Raw genomic sequence first — 18,473 nt, forward strand, 5'->3', positions numbered from 1 at the left:
TGTGTGTGTGTGTTTTACCTTGACAGAGTTCTGGAGCACTGTAACAGGAAATACTTTGGTAGGCATGGAACTGAGGAACAAACGGAAACTCTCGTGGATTGATGTGTCTGAACAGGAACAGAGATGAACATTATTCATATCCGTTAACAAAAGAACATAATGAATGCATTACAGTATTTCTGTGGAAAAACCAAGGACACAACCACAAAAACAACTCTTTTGTCATCTGTGTCCCCAGAAGCTTGCATATGTTGTGTTATGTGGGCTCATTGCATTGTGTTTGCTAGTGTTTTCTGTATTTCCTAGGTTTTACCATACACCATACATTAGACCGGTGTAGCACAAGTCACGGAAATGTTACAAAATCCTGCTTATTTTTCACATTTTACACATGCACCTCTGAAGTGGCAGAAGAGATTTCTTTGTCCACCTGTCAAACATGGAACTAAACTAGAGCGCAAAGGTTTTTCTTGTTGAGCCCTGATCTATAATCAGTACAATGATTCAAATGCAGTAAGAAGCGATCTATTCTAAAATAAAAATCTGAATTTAAATTGATAAAACTGCCTAGGTGTCATGATGCTCAGTCCTTGTGTGACCATGTGTACAGTTACAATGATTTGTTTCAATGTTGTTCCAGTGTAGTAATACCAGGCTCTGTGAAATTCTTGATGAGCTCCTCCATGGCCAACATCCAGGAGACAGCCAGATGACAGTTCTGCAGAAAGACCCATTTGCCGCTCTTCAGTGCTGCATGGATCATCTTCTCTGCTATCGGCCCCTGGCCTTGACCCAATGAGATGGACTCAACTCTGAGAGACAGAGATAGACAGAAATACCCCAGGGATCATGTGTAAACATCTGTATATACTGACTATCAAACAAAACTCCTCTCTCTCTCCTTCAAGACGGCTTCCTTGTCCTGCAACATCAAACTTTTCCAGGTTGCTGGCAATTGCCTGTATGTATTCATTCCATATATATATCCTTTTTTTTTTTACCTGTCAAGACAGCCTCTCTCTTTTGCAAAGCGCTGGAAGCCACCCATAGGATCAGATCCTGTGCTGAGAATGAAGATCAGTGGTGTGGAGGGGGACATATCGTTGTAGAGGTTTGCCAGGTCGAGTGGAGGGTTTTCCACAAACTGCTTCCCCAGGCTGACAATCACGAACTCTGTTGCTGCAAAGACCACCTGGACAAGAGAGGGAGGAAGTCAGTCAAAGAATAAAAGGACAAAGAGCACAAGTAGTAGAGACACAGTTGTAAGGAGAGAGGGGCTTAGCGTGTGTATTAGTGAAAGTGACAAATGAGACTGCATGAAAAGCAAGTAACAAAAGGGGTAAACATAAAAAGAAAATTTGACAGACGTCATAAGCAAGGGGACTAAAGAAGACTGGCATTCTGGGGATGTATATAGAAATGAAAAAATTCGTAAACCTGATTATTATTATTATTTTTTTTTTTTTAATATCAGCAGTGGAAAGGACGTCACTGCAGAGCATAGAAGGCTTTATTTTCTAAGATGCAATTGCTGGCATGTCTGGTTTTCCATGAGAATGCAAAGGACAGAAGAATGTTTTGGCTGGGTTTCGCTGAGGGCTGCAGGCCAGCATAATTGTAAATTAGTTTAATTAACCAAATATTTGCTGGGTTTAATTATAAAAAACAACTGACATGGACAACAATTCCCCCAGTGACCTTGTAGACCTGAAAAAACAAATTCTCCAATACCTTAATAAATATCTTTCAGTAGACTTCATCTTCAGCTTACCTTCTCTTCCATGAAACTCTTGATCAGGACTAGCTTCTGGAAGGCCCCCAACCTCTCATTCCAGTAACCTCTAATCTCCTGCTTCACCTTTCCGGACTCCGCTAGAGGAGGCAACTCTGACACATAGCCTTCCCAGTTCTCCGGATTAATAGATGCTTGAAAACGTCCTACAGGAGAGGCTATCATTTAATGCTACACAAATCTTTATACTTTACTGTCTGTAGGTGTTTGTGTTTCTGTGTGTGTGTGTGTGTGTGTGTGTGTGTGTGTGTGTGTGTGTGTGTGTGTGTGTGTGTGTGTGTGTGTGTGTGTGTGTGTGTGTACGGATATATAAGATTTCTAGATGTTGCAGTAGAAGAATGATTAGAATATCTTGACAGTGAAAAATTATGTTTTGTAACAAGGCCAAACATTCTACCTTTGATATCTAGCAGAAACATTATGCTAATTGTGCGGATTCTAGATCATCCAGGGTATTAACATTAGGTTTGGGTTACCTAGCTTGATGTGGATTTGGGTTCTGGTGATTTCCTTGGAGATGCCCTTGAAGCAGGAGAGTGTGTCCTCCAACTCACAACATGTCTGCCAGTAAAAATCACTTAGCCATGGCACATCTGGCCGTTCTGCACAGTCCTAGGAAAAGGCAAAACAAAGAGCACACGATTACAACAGTAAAAGAATGAGAGAATGATATGACCGATGTTGAATCAATAGGCAGTAAAGAAAAATTAAAGGATGTCCATAAAAGATGATTTAAAACAACCTGTAGACCTTACAGATAAGAAATTGTGATGGCATGTATATTAAAAGGCAAATCAGAAAAGCATTCAAAATTAGCCAGAGAAGTGTAGATAATGGATGCATTGAAGCTGCAGTGCAAAAGACAGGAGACAGAGGCGAAGGAAAGGAAAGGAAGGACAGCATTCGCATGAGAATCACGACAGCTGACAGGCAGCACATCCAGCCTAACAAATGCCATATAAATGAGAGCCAAACGGTGGTGAACACAGGGATATACCCCTGGGTGGCACTGACTGATCTGTATTGTGGTCTCAAAACTGTCTGATATCGTCAAAATAAACCAGAGCTAAATCTCAAAGGTCCTTTTATTCATTGCTCTCTACAACCTTTCCCCTTCTTTATTACCCAAACCAATGGTGCCTCAGCTGCACACCCTTCTGCCTCACTGGGGTTTGAAAGGAGAGAGAGAGCAACTGCAGAGGAATATGTGGCGAGAAGAAGGTAGAAAAGAGAGAGAGAGAGAGAGAGAGGATGTGGTTATTCAAAGAAAACCATTGAAATGTAATAAAGTTGGACTATTCTAAGGTCAATTGGACTCTTAGTTCAGATGACCTCATTTAATCCTTCTGAAGTTGTGAAGACAGTGCTGATATCTGACATGACGAAACAACGATTATGCAATGATTGCTTATGGCCTAGCATGCTACATACAGGTTGTATGGACAGCTAAGGAACAGAGATACTCTCCTTTTCTTATCTCTCCTCCACAGAAATATTTATTTTGTCATCCTCTCCACAGACAGAATCTCTCATATGTTCTTTTGTCTCTTGTTTACTGTGTGTATCAGTCTCAGTAGTTCCTCAGCAATAAGCGGGCCGAGACACACACACACAGAGAGAGAGAGAGAGAGAGAGAGAGAGAGAGAGAGAGAGAGAGAGAGAGAGAGAGAGAGAGAGAGAGAGAGAGAGAGAGAGAGAGAGACTTCGTGACGAAAGGACTGTTTATCCTCTGTCAACTCAATCCCAACATAAGAGGGGGAGAGAATGAAGGTACTGCCTACAGGCCGACCTGGGGGGATTTTCAAAGAGAAAAAAACGACACCTTGTTTATCTGCAGTTAAGAGGATCCAGCCAACAAACTGTAACAAATTTCTCTATTTTTCGTCTAATTATAAGAATACCAGGCAGCCAAAAAATCATTGTTTTTTTTTTTACTTAGAACGCATGACAGTTAAAAAAAGGCCATTATCGCTCTCTTCCTGCAGGGAAATTAAGCCTCATACCTTGTGATTAGTTCTGGCTTCTGTGGTCAAATCAAATCAACAGTTCATGTCATTCGGGTATATTCAAACTCTGAATAGCTGAAGTGACGTAGAGCCAAGACTAACATTAAAATGTACACCTTCCCCAAGCAGGTATAAGTTAGAGCCACCCTTGCCTTAGTAAAAAAAACCCATCAAAGTACAACATAAGTACAGCTAAATGAATGTTTATAGAAGAGGTCACAAAGACAAATGTTATGTTAGCTAGTTCACACATTATAGTGTGCATTGCATTTTCTTTTTTAAATAAAACAGTCAGTTGTAGTTATTACTTTATGTCACTAGTAAGTAGTATTACCTGAATGATGCACAAGGTGAAATGTCACTCTCTGCACCAATCATTTGACTACAGTTGGGTTTAAGTGTGAAACTAACTAGTTACAACGTAGCAGTTTATACAAAAAATTAGGTTGAGCAAACGGCTTCTGCCTAACTGGCTAAACTGTGAATTTCACATTTTTATCCATCAACTGATGCATCGTTATATAATTTCCCAAAAAATGCATGAAAAAACATTTTATTCCAGCCAATCTCACCACCGCATTAGACAGAATTTACATCTGGTACTAGCAATATATCAGCATGAATTTTTTGGACTTGCTTTCCCATCTCACCTTTCCCAAAGAGGCAGCTCCTCTTAGGAAGTGCTGCCACTCTGCATCGGAGATCTCGCCACGCTGCTTCATGACCTCTACACACAACATGAAGCTGTAGATAAGCTTGTGCTGCTCAAAGAGGCCACGGGACACATTGATGTAGGAGTTGAGCAGGATCTGGTCCAGCAGGATCTGGATGCGCTCTTCTAACACACTGCTCTTCTCTGATGTCTCAATGGTGGAGTTAAAGAGCTGAGGGCAGAGACAGAATGCAACCGAAAGAATGGGACAAAAAGATAATTGAACAGGATTTTAAAAGATTGTTTTCCATGGGGTCTTTTCATAATCTCTTCCTAACTAAAGCTTAAAAAGTTAGATGGCGATGTGTGTGTGGCTTGTAAAATTAAAACTGGTTACTCTCTCTCACCTGTTTGAAGTACTTAAGGGAGAACTGGTACATTGGATCAATCTCAGAGAGACTAGCGATGACAAAGTACAAGACTGAGCCTCGGGTGGCTACAGGTCGGTAGCGCTCCCTTGCAGAGTTGATCATCAACTCAGTGGCCTCTGCCTCCTCCAGACGATGCTTTATGGTCTCTGATGTCACCTGAGGTATGGTGGAAAAGAGAGAAAAACCAAAACAGAAAGAGAGGAGCAGCAAAAAAACAAGAAAATAAGAGGAAAGGAAACAGAATAGGACAATAGGAGAATAACAAGGAAAATGATCTGATCTGAAATGATCTGTGTAGATGATAAGAGCTGATGTCAAGTTCATCATCCTAACAGTACAGATTAAGACAAAACATATGACCTTTGCCTGAGCCAAGATTTACCTTTGACTCCTGGAGAGTCTGAACTAGCTCCTCGTTGTCAAGTATATTCCCCTCAGAGGTGAAAAGAAGCTTAAGGATGCGGTCTTCGATATTTTTCAGCTGGTTGCGGTCATCGTTGATGCACACAATCAGATCATTCCTCTGTTCCTCAAGATGTGGACTCTCCAGACGCACCACATCACTAAGGAGAGGAAGAGGGGTTGCAGGAAGATCCAGGTACAAAAAAGAATGTTGGGGAATCAATCACTAGCCAAAAAAGGCTGGGATTATGGTCAAGATGCAAGTGCAAAGTGGAAATTGTCACTGGTGAGGTACATGGAGTAGTATAGTGGTTTGTAAATGTGAACCAAGTGGTTTGGGAAGGACGCAATATCAGTTTTTCATGTGCGTCTATGCATGTACTCACCTGAGCAGTTGGTCCTCTAAGCCAGTTTTGGTCACAGTGAAGTTGATGACTGTAACTTTGATACACACCTGAAGGTCAACAGGAACGCGCACGCACGCGCACACACACACACACACACACACACACACAGTCAATGCATTTCCAATACCCTTCATTCAAACAGCCACAATTCTACATGTCCCTAAAAGTTATTAAACTTATTCATTTGCAAAACAATTTTAACTTCCATGTCGTTTGAATCAATAATGTATTTCACACTTTTGTCCAAGAAAGAGGTTTTAACTGTGTTACTAACTGTAAGTTACTGACTTCATGCACTGGTTTGAATTAACACTGGGATAAAAGCATTGACATTGTGTTGGTGTTCTCCTGGGCTGGCGCTGAATAAAAGCCAATAGCACAGTTGGCCTGCTGGCAGGTGACTGCCTCTCTTGATATTGCCTGCAAACTGACTGTTATTATGCTATTACAGGAAGCCAAGCACTAATTCTATCAGGCATTTTGCTCCCATTATAGGGTAGGGCTGCTCGATTATGGGAAAAAAAATCATATTTACAATAATTTTGGTCAATATTGAGATCATGATTATTTAACATGATTACTCATTGACAATGACATCAATTTTAAAATCAAATGCTTCATTTTAAAAAATTATTATATGTATAACCCCAAAAAGCCAATGAAATTAGAAATAGTAATCCAACATTAAGTTTTATACAGCATCTAGCTGAGTCAGTGAACTCTTTTAAGTCCCTTCTTAGCCTTTCCCGATCTTATTTGACTTTATTTTATCCCTTTTATTTTATTTTACTAATTTTATATTAATCTGTATTTTAGTCTTTTCAATGTTTTCATGCTCTTATCTTGTTTTTTTGTATTATTCTTTACACTTGTTAAAGCACTTTGTAACTTGTTTTTGAAAAGTGCTCTACAAATAAGGATTATTATTATTATTATTATTATATAATTTGTTAAGCTGTTAGTCTAAGCCTATGGAATTTTAAGTTGCAGAAATTAGCCAATTCTGCTACCGGAGTTTTCCTCTTAGACTAATAATGGTAATTAGCAAGTTATAGCAGTTCTAACCCTTGTCATCTTGGCTCGAACATCACAGCCTGGCTGAGAGAGTTTGGGCTTTAAGAGAGGGGCAGGAGCCACCACTGCAAAGGTGTGTGTTGCTGTTTCTCTTATTCCTTATTGCTGTCCTTACTTCTGGTAGGTAGTGTGGGTTGGCCATTTTGGTGGTCATATAGAACCTGAAGTTTTTGTCATAGTCAATATCTGAGTCTCCCAGTCGGATCAATGTCCGTCCACCAGCCACGAAAGTCTGCTTCAGCAGGATGGGCTCCAGAGCTGGATCTAGGTTCTCCTTTAACTATACACACAAAATACAAGAATGGAGGAACACTCCCACACACAAACACACACACACACACACACACACAGTAATAAACAAGACTGTCCAGCAAAGGTCTAATAGTTTAAAGTATGTTCAATCAATGGAAGTTAATGGGAAGTTTAGTTAAATGCCAAAATTGTAAATTATACATACCAAAATGTAACCTTCCCCAAAATAATTATGGAATAATGTTTTGCCATAAATAAGCCTTATGCTCAAACATGTTTTAGTGTTTTCAGTGTATTCCTACCTCCTCTAGCAGTACAGGCATGCCCATGCGTACGGCATTCTCTAGGGTACGGAGAAAGCTTGGGTCTGTCAGCTTGATCACCTTTAGACCATGCTTGGCCTCCTTGGAGCGGATCCATCGGTTGGCCTGAGGGTGAAAGGAATAACCTTTATCTAATGTGATAAAAATAATGAATGTTGGCACGTGATGTAATAAGGGAGACTGTAGTATTAGTAGTGCCTAGTAATGGTAGCGCAGCGTGGGAAAGACATAACAATACTGTATGTGATCGAGCTCAATGTAAAGCTTTTGTATGTAAAGCAAAAGAGATAAGCTGTACTCAGAAAAAGTACAAATGGACAGAGTTACTGGGATAGAGGCAAAATGCAGCTTAAATATGACAGGAAAGAAAATTGGACTTGTCAGTGGTCAGGAAGACATGCAGCAGTAAGCTACTTGGAGGCCTAAACACTGAAACTGTGACAACATTTCCATCCTCTACATATTTGTCTGAGTGAGCTGGTTTGTGTCCTTTCTATGAGGGGAAGCTGGGAATCGTGTGTCCTGGGGCCAGTATGTGACTTTGTCTCTGACTGTGTCTGACAGGAAGTTCTATTTTGAGAGAATTTTTTCTGTTCTTTGTGCTGGTACTGCAGCCATGTAGCCAACGTGTTACATCACTTGACATCCAGAAAGAGGAATTTGATTAACGTATAGTAGCGTAGTGTGTATTCATTTATGTACATCCCAACACATGACACAATGCACAAAACGTTTAGTTAAAGGGATGAATGGAAAATGAATAGATAAAGTAAGTGATCAATCAAAACTAACAACAAAACAATCCACGCCGGAAACACTCAATGAATGCTGCCTTAATTCACCTGATCCTGTGGGTCAATCATAAGAGGCCAGCGGCGGCCCTCGGTCACCAGGATCCCATTCTCTGTAGAGACAGTGTCACGTGGCAGACCCTCTGTGTTCCACTGGCGGACGACAAATGGGTCACCCAGAATGTTGATCAGGCTGAAGCTGGAACTGATGGGGATGTTCAGTTCCTGGCACCGTTTTATCCACTGGTCAATTAGCTGGGGAAAGAAGGCACACAGGCATGAGCGCACTAGTTTTTTTTTGTGTATTCATTTTTCTTTGAAAGAGGATTGGTTTGAGATGGGGTTTTTTTATCTTGCTTTTTAATTGCTTTCTCTTCACTGATTTTATCACTGTACTGTGTGTTAATAATGTACAAACTTATTCAGTTCACCGCCAGTCATTACCACATATCTATTCTGTTCTGGGAATAGCATCTCAAAGCAGAGATACAAGTACAATAATGAGACAATATTGGGCTTAACTCTCTTTCGTACAGGCACTGCAACGTAAAGGGGCGGAGTGCACTGTATTGCAACAAGGTGTAAGACTCTACAGTCCACTCATACTGAGCCTACCAGTAGGCTATTCTACATACCAGAGTAGTCCTAAAAGTACCAAAATGCACCTCACCACACTGTACTTACCAGCTGTCTATAGTGGGAAGTGAACGCTCCATAATAGGCAACACAGGCAGCTGCAATGAAGACATTCCCCACAACGTTGGTGATCTCTAGCTCAAACAAGGCAACACTTTCTTCCCAGCGTACTTGCTCATCACCTAAAGCAGAAGTTAGCTTCCCTGCTCTGGTCAACCGAGCCTGTGTCAGAGCCATGGTGTTAACTTTGAGGAAACAGAGAGGTCAGAAAGAGAGAGAAAAAGAAAAAAGAAAATCAGCAAGGTAAATGCTGGCAGACTTGTTTTCTTCAATCCCAATAGGTAATAAAACAGTCTTGAATCCTGAAAGATAACAGACATCTCCATCTCTAGAGATCTTCACACAACAGGAATAAATTCATAAAATAGAAAGTGTCTGGGCAGTTTAAAACCCAGGTAGACATTAATGTGGTATCATACCAAGGCCACACAACTTACCCAAATCCTCCTTCTCATTTACGCTGCTGTCAAACTGCTCCTGTAGGATCTTGATCTGGTTCGTCACCTCCTGAAGCTGTTTTTGCTTCTCCCTCAGTGTGGCCATAGTCATATCCAGCTCCACCTGCATGGGTTGGAAAAGAGGAGGAAAAGGATGGAGGGAAATACCATTACTTTACCATTTAGAGACTATTTGGTCTATTTTTATTCTCATTATTTGGTCCAATGGATGCAAGGCAGTCCTGCGTGGGACTGAGAGGGAACAGACAATGGATTGGTGTTTAGTGGATGAATGGCCTGATTGTAATAGGCAACACTGAGATTTTAAGCAAGAGTATGTAAAGCACTTCCCATTCAATTCATGTAGATGAGTATATGATTAAAACATACATGCATACTGCACTCTACTGTATGTTACCGACCTGCGCCTTGGCCAGTTTTTCTCTCTTGGGGCCGACTTCTTTGAGGACTCTGGAGTAAAGATTCATGGCTCTGACCCACATGCACATTGATCTGCAGGCTTTGGATACCTTCTCCACCTAACAGCAGCAACACAATAACACTTTGGAGCATTTCACCACAATCTGTTTAATCTGACCCCTACTCTTTCTGAATAAAATCTGAATGACATTTGAGAGTCCAAACAGACCTTCTCAGGTACGAAATCAGGGTTGTTTATGTATTTCTGCAGCTTCAGCAGGATCTGAGGCTTGATATTGTCCTTGTCATAGTCTGTCAGACGCCTGAGGAAATTGGCATCTCCCAGTAATTGCTTGGCACCGGGCCAGTCTGGTCTGTAAGGAAAAAGGGATGTTAGTGAGGGCTTGGGGGAAAGAAGGGAGCCTAAGCAGATGCTTAATACGAATGAATACATGTGAATGTGTGGCTTAATTTATATGGGGATGAAATATATACATTCTTAAATAATGCCTGGAACAGTTAATACATAGTAATTATATAAGAATGAAATACTACTTACAAACAAGCAAGGCACATGCATTGGGCAGGACTGGATTTAGTGTAGCAATGCGATAGATTAATGGCTGATGGAATTTAAGGGTTAACAGAGGGATGAGTCATAGATGTTGGGGTAATCCCTCTGGATGCTGACTACAAAATATGTGGGATTAAAACACAGGCCCAAATCTCATACATTTGGCAGAGTAATGACTGTGATTATAACGATGATGATCATTGTTGGAGTGACTGAAATTATGTTGATAATAATTATGCTGAAGACTGTAAGTGCCAAGATGATGAAGGTGGCTAAATTGAGGATTGTGATTATAATGATGGATCATCATGATGGATGGGACGTTTGATGGATCTTGTTTTGGGACACCGACATTGGGTGAATACATTTTCTTGTTTGGTATTCTTGCATTTTTTGTAGTTACTTGTCTTTGACTGAAATTGGATTAGGTTATTTAATTTTGATCCAACAGAAATAGAATTGTTTATATATAGAGATTAGAGATTTCACCATGTCTTTAATGTCTGGTTTGTCCTCCATACTCCTATGACTTTGTTATGATAAAGCCTTTTCAAATAGCATATGCCATCCCCCTTTTTCAAAAATAGATTACTGGGATGTGACAAAATTTGTGATAAGTGAGTTTTATAATGAGTTTGATGATTTAATAATGGATTATCAGTAAGTAAGAGAAGGGCACTGTGATAACAAAGACGGAGACACCTCTTTAATCATTTAGAATAAGAGAGAAGCACACTGACTTGCAGTTGAGCAGGATGCAGACAGCCTCCATGACGGTCATGACTAAGTCTGGGGGTTTGGTGAACACCTTGATTTCTGAGATATCAGCCTTGTCGAGGGAATTAAGTGCCTGATTGGCACCCTCCAGGGCTGGCAGAGCCTCATCCAGGTCCCTCTGGGCATCATCGGCTATTGCCTGGGTGTCTTCAGCTTTGACTTTGGCCAAAGCCTCATCCTCTTTCACTACTTTACGCACCTGTGGCAAGCATATTTCTGTATGATACATACACATACACTACAGCAATGAGAAAATGCTACCATGCTTTTCTAGCAACTTATAGAGGACAATAGACACATTTTCAAGTTCTGTGATAATGCTACCTTATATCTCTCTAACACACACATACACACACACACACAGACCTCGTCAGCGCTCTCTTGGTCTATAGACAGTTTCTCCATGAGGGCATCAACATCTATGGATTTTTGTTTAAGTACTGGCTCCAGAGCAGACAGGTCCACTTTCATTTTGTCCACAAGCTCGTTGGTCTCCAGCAGTTTAGTCAGACCGTTCTTCACACGGTCCCTGGCCTATACATAAACACCCCAACACACAGATATATTAAGCATATTTTGCATGCAGATACAATCTATGAAACAAGAAAAAATGCATTACAGTGCCTCAACCACAAAGGAGATGATCACATTTACCACTAGGCACTAGCTAGAAGAACTAGCTGCTATTTGCGCTTCAACAGTGTCATGTAAAGAGTCATCATCAACACACATCTGACAACTAATCTCTTGATAATGATGACATGATATGATGGTTAGACTTACAAGCACTAGCTGCTGTCTCTTCTTCTCTAGCATGGACAGGTAGAGGTTGATGAGCTCCAGGTAGGAGGTAGGCGTGGTGTAGTATCGGCGTCTCAGCTCTGAGTAGAAGCGCTCAGCCATGTCAGTGACACTAACATGTATCTCCACGCACATGGCAGAGAAGCTCTGCTTCATCTCCTCACTGCCAAAGTCCACATTCTGGAAGAAGGCCTCTGAGACAGAGAGCAGCGCCTCACGAGGCCACTGGACGCCACGGAGTAACGAGCAATGAGTGACATGAGGTTTGCAGTAAGGGCAAGGATATATAGCTTTTACTTTAGCTTTTGTTTACTTCAAGATTTTCAACAGAAGATTCAACAGAACAGCAATAGAAAGACACAAAATAATTTACAAAATGCAATAATAAAGACATTCAGTAAAGGTGAATTCACAAATTGGCAAAGGGACATAAATGGAACAATATGGATCGAAAACCACAACTACAATCCTGAATAAGATCTGGTGAAAAGAATGGTTGGTGAAAGAGAGGATAGCTGTAACACAGATGCAATCAGAGTAAGGGTGGTGGAAAATTATAATTTATAGGGTTTATGTAGAAATTACAGTTTGGGTATAGCTGCCAGGTTCAGTGTTAAATAGAGAAAGAATGTTGCAGTGGTCTGGTCCTAAAAGCATGTAGAAGATGGCCTATAATGTTTGTACCAGCTAGAATAATTGTATTTATGATCTTTTGCTTTCTATGTATAATGATCACATAATCATCTCAAAGTTAACAATCCCAAACCAAACTGAGTAATCATATATGACTGGACATGATCAGAATAATGAGAGTTATCTCAGCATACCTGCACAAACCAGTCAATGGTGCAGCAGTTGACCAGTGAAGGAAACATACGACAGCGGGACCTGAAAGCATCGCCCACAGGACTCATACACACCACAATGTGCAGCTTCTCTCGTACACGAGAGATGAAAAACTGGAACACCTGAAGCCCCACACACACACGCACACACACGCACAGATTCCAAAAAGTTTCAGTCTCAGCAGGCAGATAACATTAAAGGCTGTGAAAAGTGAAAACAATGTTCAACAAAGATCAATTTTAACTGCAACTCAACAAATCAGTTTAAAAAACACATTGGTATTAGTATTGTTTGGGTGTGTCAGGTTTGTGGTTAATGTAGAATAATTAAAGCTATCAAAAAAGAAGCTAACCATTGGTCAGGTTGTCTGTCTCAGTAACAGACTTGTGAATTTTTACTGCCTGAATCATACACTTTTTCTAAAGCAAATATTTGTGCGTACCTCATCCCTGTTCTCCTCACTGATTCCAGCCTCTTTGGCTTTAGGGCGGGTGGCAGCTAGTACTTGTTCCAGCTCATCTTTCTCAAAAAGGTTGGGCACCTCACCAGAGTTCAGCATGTTGTTAATATCCTCCAAAAACTCTTCCACCACAATCTACAACAGGAAAGAGAGTGGACACCTCTAGATATACTTAAATGTGCAAATAGAAAAAACAATCTTCAGGCCTCCAAATATTTATTAGTTTCCCAATCAGCAAAGACCTTCCATCATACCTGAGTATCTGTAAAGAGGAACACCATGTCTTTGCCCTCCACACCAGCCATCTTGTAGAGCCTCCTCAAGTCCTCATGGAAGCTGTCATAGTTGTAGCCTCGGCTCAGTTCAATCTCGAAGCAGCGGTACCCACACATGTGGGCTGCCAACCGAGTGAGTGACTGCTTGCCTGTACCTCCCACCCCCACTAGCAGGGCATTGCCTCTTTCCTGGCGAATCATACGGGCAATTCTAAAAGAAAAGAAATAATATCTGCCATCATTTCTGTCAAGAAAAAAGCTGGAAATGTTATACAGGTCACAGGTTCCATGTGAGCCATGTATCCTGTTGGAGGGTCTTTCCTGCAACTCTACCCACTCACTACTCACGTTTATTGTTAAAGAACATATTTGTGTGGAGTGATATGCCTTGACACAACACTACAGATGGTCATAACCAGATACTTGGTAAATGCAAACACATAAATTCTATCAAAACTCATTTTAGAGTCACCCCACACCCCAATCACTAGTGACATACCTCTTGCAAACACCAAACTGTAATAGCACCATAGAGCAGTTTTGCGCGCAGCGAAAGTGTCATTGTTAGTCAGGAAGTGATTGCGGCATTTGTCAGCAACAACACGGTCAAAAGCCAATATTTTCCTCCTATTTGAAGGGTGAGACCATTCAGACATTAAAATGCAGATGCATTTTCAATATCTGAATGGATTTGGAGTGAAGCAGCCGTCCTCCTGATAAATCCTGCGCTCCATCAGAGCGGTCTAAAAAATATATAAATACAAAAGTTTAATTCTGTTTACTTTGGAGAGTTTCCTCTGTCCTGTCATGTTATTAAAGTTTTTGGTTTAGCTGCTTTAATGCCCCACAATATTTGCTGACATCACCACACACACATAAACATGTAAAATGACTGACAGCAGCCTCTCTAATCATTAAAGTACATTGTTAAACACTCAAACATCAGTATGATGGGACCCAAGCGTCCTTGAGTCCCGTGAAAGGCGCTATAAAAATATAAGTTCTTATTTTTATTATTATTACTACTACAACACACAATAAAGAAATTACCTGGAGAATAGAGAGGCACTTTAGACAATGCGCTATATGATTATCTCATTTAAATAGGGCATTTAAATTGAGCATGTCAGTCTTTCTAGATTGAAAAAGCAGTATCACTCTACTTAAGCGTAACTTCTACCTTGGTATAATCTTCTCACCATCTACAGCAAAAATTCTTTAACCACCTTTTATCACCTTACAAAAAAAATCTGGCAATTCAGTGGTGCAAGTTTGCATGTACACACCTGGAGACATGCTCGATGGCGTCCTGGAAGAAAACCAGCTTGGTCTCCTTGGAGAAGGTTGTGTTGTAATCATTGAGGTAGTCCTGGAGAACAGCCTGAATCTTATCCATGTCTGTCAGATCCTCATACAGACGATCTTGTTTCTCTGCACCCACCTACAGGGATTATTGGATAGAGAGCAATGGGAATACATACATGTTGTGATTTATTTCAGTGTAAACATAAAAAAATCGAAATGTTTTCTGAAGTTTTCAAGAAATTTTATAACAAGAATCTGACCTTTATGAAGTCCCCAAATATGATGGGCTGATTCACAAAGTATGAGGGCTCCAAGTTTATGCTAAAGTATTTGCCTGGCAGAAGGAGAGAGGGTCAAAAACAGGGTATTCTTCAACTGGTAAAGATGCACAAGTGGATAATGGGTAGAGGGACACTTGGGAGTCCACATGTGCAGGATTTGCATTTAGCAAAGCAAGCCATCGGGACGGTGTCCGAGATCTTACCGGCCATCTCACTGACGATGGTGTTGAAATAGGTCTTATCTTGGTTGTTGATGAGTCGGTCGTGGAACACTCGCTGACACTCGTGGCAGAAGAGACGGAAGATCTGGTTCTTGTCTCTCACTTGACTCGGCTCACACTGCAGCATACCTGGACATAAAGAGAGGGAAATGTGTGGGAAAGAGAATTACAGCTCCAATAACATTAAATGTGTGTAATTCTGTGTGTGTAAACAATGTGTGTATGTTTTAGAGTGCCAGTGTGAAACATGGGCCTTGGTGGAAATTACAGACTGATAAGTGTCTCTTCAGCTGTTCACCTGCTCACCAAACCGCTTTACTTTGGTGGTTTGTACAGAATGTATAACATACTGTTAAACAAACGTAAGTACTGATGTTTTTCTCATTACAATCAACCCAAAACAGAGCCACAAAAATCTAACTACCAAGGAAGATGTGTAGAGAGAGTATGTGATGCCAGATATAGAAAATAGGAAGAGTGGGTGTAAGTTTATTACCCCTCACTAACAGTATGTGTTGCTAAAGGTAACTGTGTCTTTGATTAATGCACTCTAGCTATGTTGAGCAAGTAGTGTATAGAAAGCAGTCATAGAATTCACTGCAGCTCATCTTCATGCTGTAATGATGCCTGCTGGGTAAAAGGAGAGAGGAAAGCAGGCAGACGGGGTGATGGTACAGACGATTTGGGAGCATGAGCCTGAGACAGAGCTTATAAAATGTTGGTAATGTGGCTTGAAGAGATAAGTCATAGCTGTGCTGTGGAGGTATAAAGATTTAGACACTCTCTGTCTCTGTCAGTCTCTTTCAGCAAAGCTAAAGTTTACTTTGTTCTGTCAAGGAGAAGTGAGGTGTACATGCTCTATGCCCGTGCGACTCTTGTGTTTCCATACTTAAAATTAAAATGCATCTTTAGTGATTCACTCAAAAAACCAACCCACTGCTCAAGTCAAAGCCAAGTGAACATTCAAAATGCATTGAAGGCTACAAGCGGAAACATTGGACATATCTGGATACAAGATACTACACATGCATAGTTAAGTGGCTTGCCCATTAGGTGCTGCAATTACTACTAGTGCAGTATTTAGCAGAACAACGCATGCCTACATTTAATCTGGTAGCACCCTTTTCGCAGAGCGCTGTGTTTCCAATGAGCTGCTCTTAATGTGTGGGTGTCTGTGTGTGCTTATGTCTCACCTTGCACACATTTGGAGAGGTCCCGGAGATTGAAGACATAGTGGGACTTAGCTGGAGTGGGCAGCAGATCGACACTCAAACGGTTGTAAATCTCAACAGCTGCATCCACAATCTGGCCAGCACAGTCCTTCACCGCCTGGGAAAACTCACTAAGGAAACCGTTCAGGATGGCCTGGAGGAGGGTTAAGAGGGAAAAGGAGATCATAACAAGCATGAAAGAATGAATAAAGTGTGAATAAAGAAACTGAATATTGGGGTGAAATGGAAAAATGAGAAAGAGCGAGAGTGAGAGTGTAAGAGGCAGATATCCCAGAGAACAGTACATGAACATTATACATTTTGGACACATAATGTTCCTGAACCAGTTCAGCACAAAGTGATTTATGATGAGTAAAGTTTTTCAACATTAAATGTAGTTTGTAGTTTTGAGCACAGCATAGACAACTAATTGAGGGCCATGATTCTTTGTGTATTGATAAAGGTATATGTGTCTCATCACTTTGAAGATCTGCTTGAGGCTGTGTTCCGAAGGTGTTGGAAGACATAGCATGCTGAAGTGGCGGATGAATCGGGGGGTCACCGGATTGCGACCTCCTCCCGGAGGAGCACACGCTGCGGCAATGGTCATTTCCTGGAGGACAGGCAGAAAGGAGGAAGAGTAGAAATCAAAGAGGGTGTGCCAAAATTTTAAAGAGAGGAAGGCGAAGAAAAGATGAACCGCATGGCTCCCATTTTAAACATCATCAAATGTCTCCAGTTACAGAACTGAAATTGGAACGGAACCCTGCAGCACAAATGTTGAATAAAATATTAGGGCTGCTAGTAAGATTATTTTGAAAATTAATTAATCTGTTATTTTCACAATAAATAATTTCATTTATCTGTCTATAAAATGGCAGCCCAATTTTCCTTAGCCCAAGGTGACATATTCATGTTACCTGTTTTGTAACAGTTAAAAACAAACATATTCAAATATAAAAACAAACAAAAAAAAATTAGCACATAGTCACATTTGAGAAGCTGGAACCAGGGAATGTTTGACATATTACTTAAGCCATTAAATAACTATCACAATGTGTCATCAAGTCAATCAGTTGGTTGACTAATTGTTTCAGCACTAGCAAATTTACTTTAATGCATTGTGTTTAGCATATAGGTGGATACAATTCCTATTAAAATGATGATAGCTTATCAATGTAAATTCATTTCTGTCTAATAAACTACTGTATATGTATGCAAATAGAATACAGAATAAAGTCAAGTTCCAGTTTAGTTTGTCCGTCTCAATTACCCACTTGCATTTTCTTTCTCTTTCAAGATGTCAGGTACATTAGTTTATTTAAACATAAGAAAATGCCACCCCAATCCAATCTGATATGGAAACAACAAGAAATGAGCTCTGAAGTCTGACATCCCAACATCTGGAACACTGTAGAAAGTTAAGTAGCTATATTAGCATTTCCTTGAGTAAAACAAATCCACAAGGTTTCTCCTGAGGGAAACTAATAAGACACATGTTGCCAGTGAAAGTAATAAGATTCTCCTTTTACGCAGGCAGTAGTGGTATGGAGCATCGGAGGGAGATATAGAAATGGTCAGAAGGTCTGCGTGGGCAGGCGGGCGCAAAATACAGTACCTCCTTTTCTAACTTTCTTATGCTGCGTGGATTGTGACTTCGGTCAGTAAAAACACAGGCGTTAAACCTTGGACTGTTTTTATCCTGAACATGATATATGTCATGACTAAAAGTTTAATAAAAAAAAGTACTACACAAGGAGAATATAAATGAGTTGAAAGGAAGGTTGGATGGAAAAACAAATATATTGAATAAAACAACGTTTTTTTGTTTTACTTTTGTTACCAAATGAAAACCACACACACGTCCTCCCTGAAAATAAGCCTTTCTTCTCCAATAAAACCCCAAAACTCTGCATGAATGTAATAACAGTGTGTGCAATGTGTATGCTATTTATATGTTTATTTGTTTATATGCGTATGACCTTGTCTGTCTGTGTTACAGTGCATTATCACACAAGATCCTGAATGTATAGCTTGCA

The 18,473-nt window shown here is 40.5% G+C and overlaps 1 protein-coding gene across 1 annotated transcript in view; it reads right to left on the reverse strand.

Annotated features, from left to right (window-relative positions):
• Positions 1-18,473, reverse strand: part of LOC123969455 (dynein axonemal heavy chain 6-like) — a 67,062-nt gene that overhangs the window by 17,682 nt on the left and 30,907 nt on the right. Inside the window, 27 exon segments of the mRNA XM_046046855.1 lie at positions 19-107; positions 652-812; positions 1,002-1,192; positions 1,772-1,938; positions 2,269-2,404; positions 4,449-4,682; positions 4,858-5,037; positions 5,264-5,444; positions 5,670-5,737; positions 6,880-7,044; positions 7,319-7,444; positions 8,182-8,385; positions 8,815-9,011; positions 9,264-9,387; positions 9,686-9,802; positions 9,913-10,057; positions 10,998-11,233; positions 11,401-11,568; positions 11,818-12,060; positions 12,663-12,803; positions 13,124-13,276; positions 13,396-13,627; positions 14,703-14,857; positions 14,982-15,055; positions 15,206-15,352; positions 16,417-16,588; positions 16,916-17,047. Coding sequence (XP_045902811.1) covers positions 19-107; positions 652-812; positions 1,002-1,192; positions 1,772-1,938; positions 2,269-2,404; positions 4,449-4,682; positions 4,858-5,037; positions 5,264-5,444; positions 5,670-5,737; positions 6,880-7,044; positions 7,319-7,444; positions 8,182-8,385; positions 8,815-9,011; positions 9,264-9,387; positions 9,686-9,802; positions 9,913-10,057; positions 10,998-11,233; positions 11,401-11,568; positions 11,818-12,060; positions 12,663-12,803; positions 13,124-13,276; positions 13,396-13,627; positions 14,703-14,857; positions 14,982-15,055; positions 15,206-15,352; positions 16,417-16,588; positions 16,916-17,047 — 4,338 coding nt within the window.

This window comes from Micropterus dolomieu, linkage group LG04, assembly GCF_021292245.1.
Source record: "Micropterus dolomieu isolate WLL.071019.BEF.003 ecotype Adirondacks linkage group LG04, ASM2129224v1, whole genome shotgun sequence".
Taxonomy (NCBI): Eukaryota; Metazoa; Chordata; class Actinopteri; order Centrarchiformes; family Centrarchidae; genus Micropterus; species Micropterus dolomieu.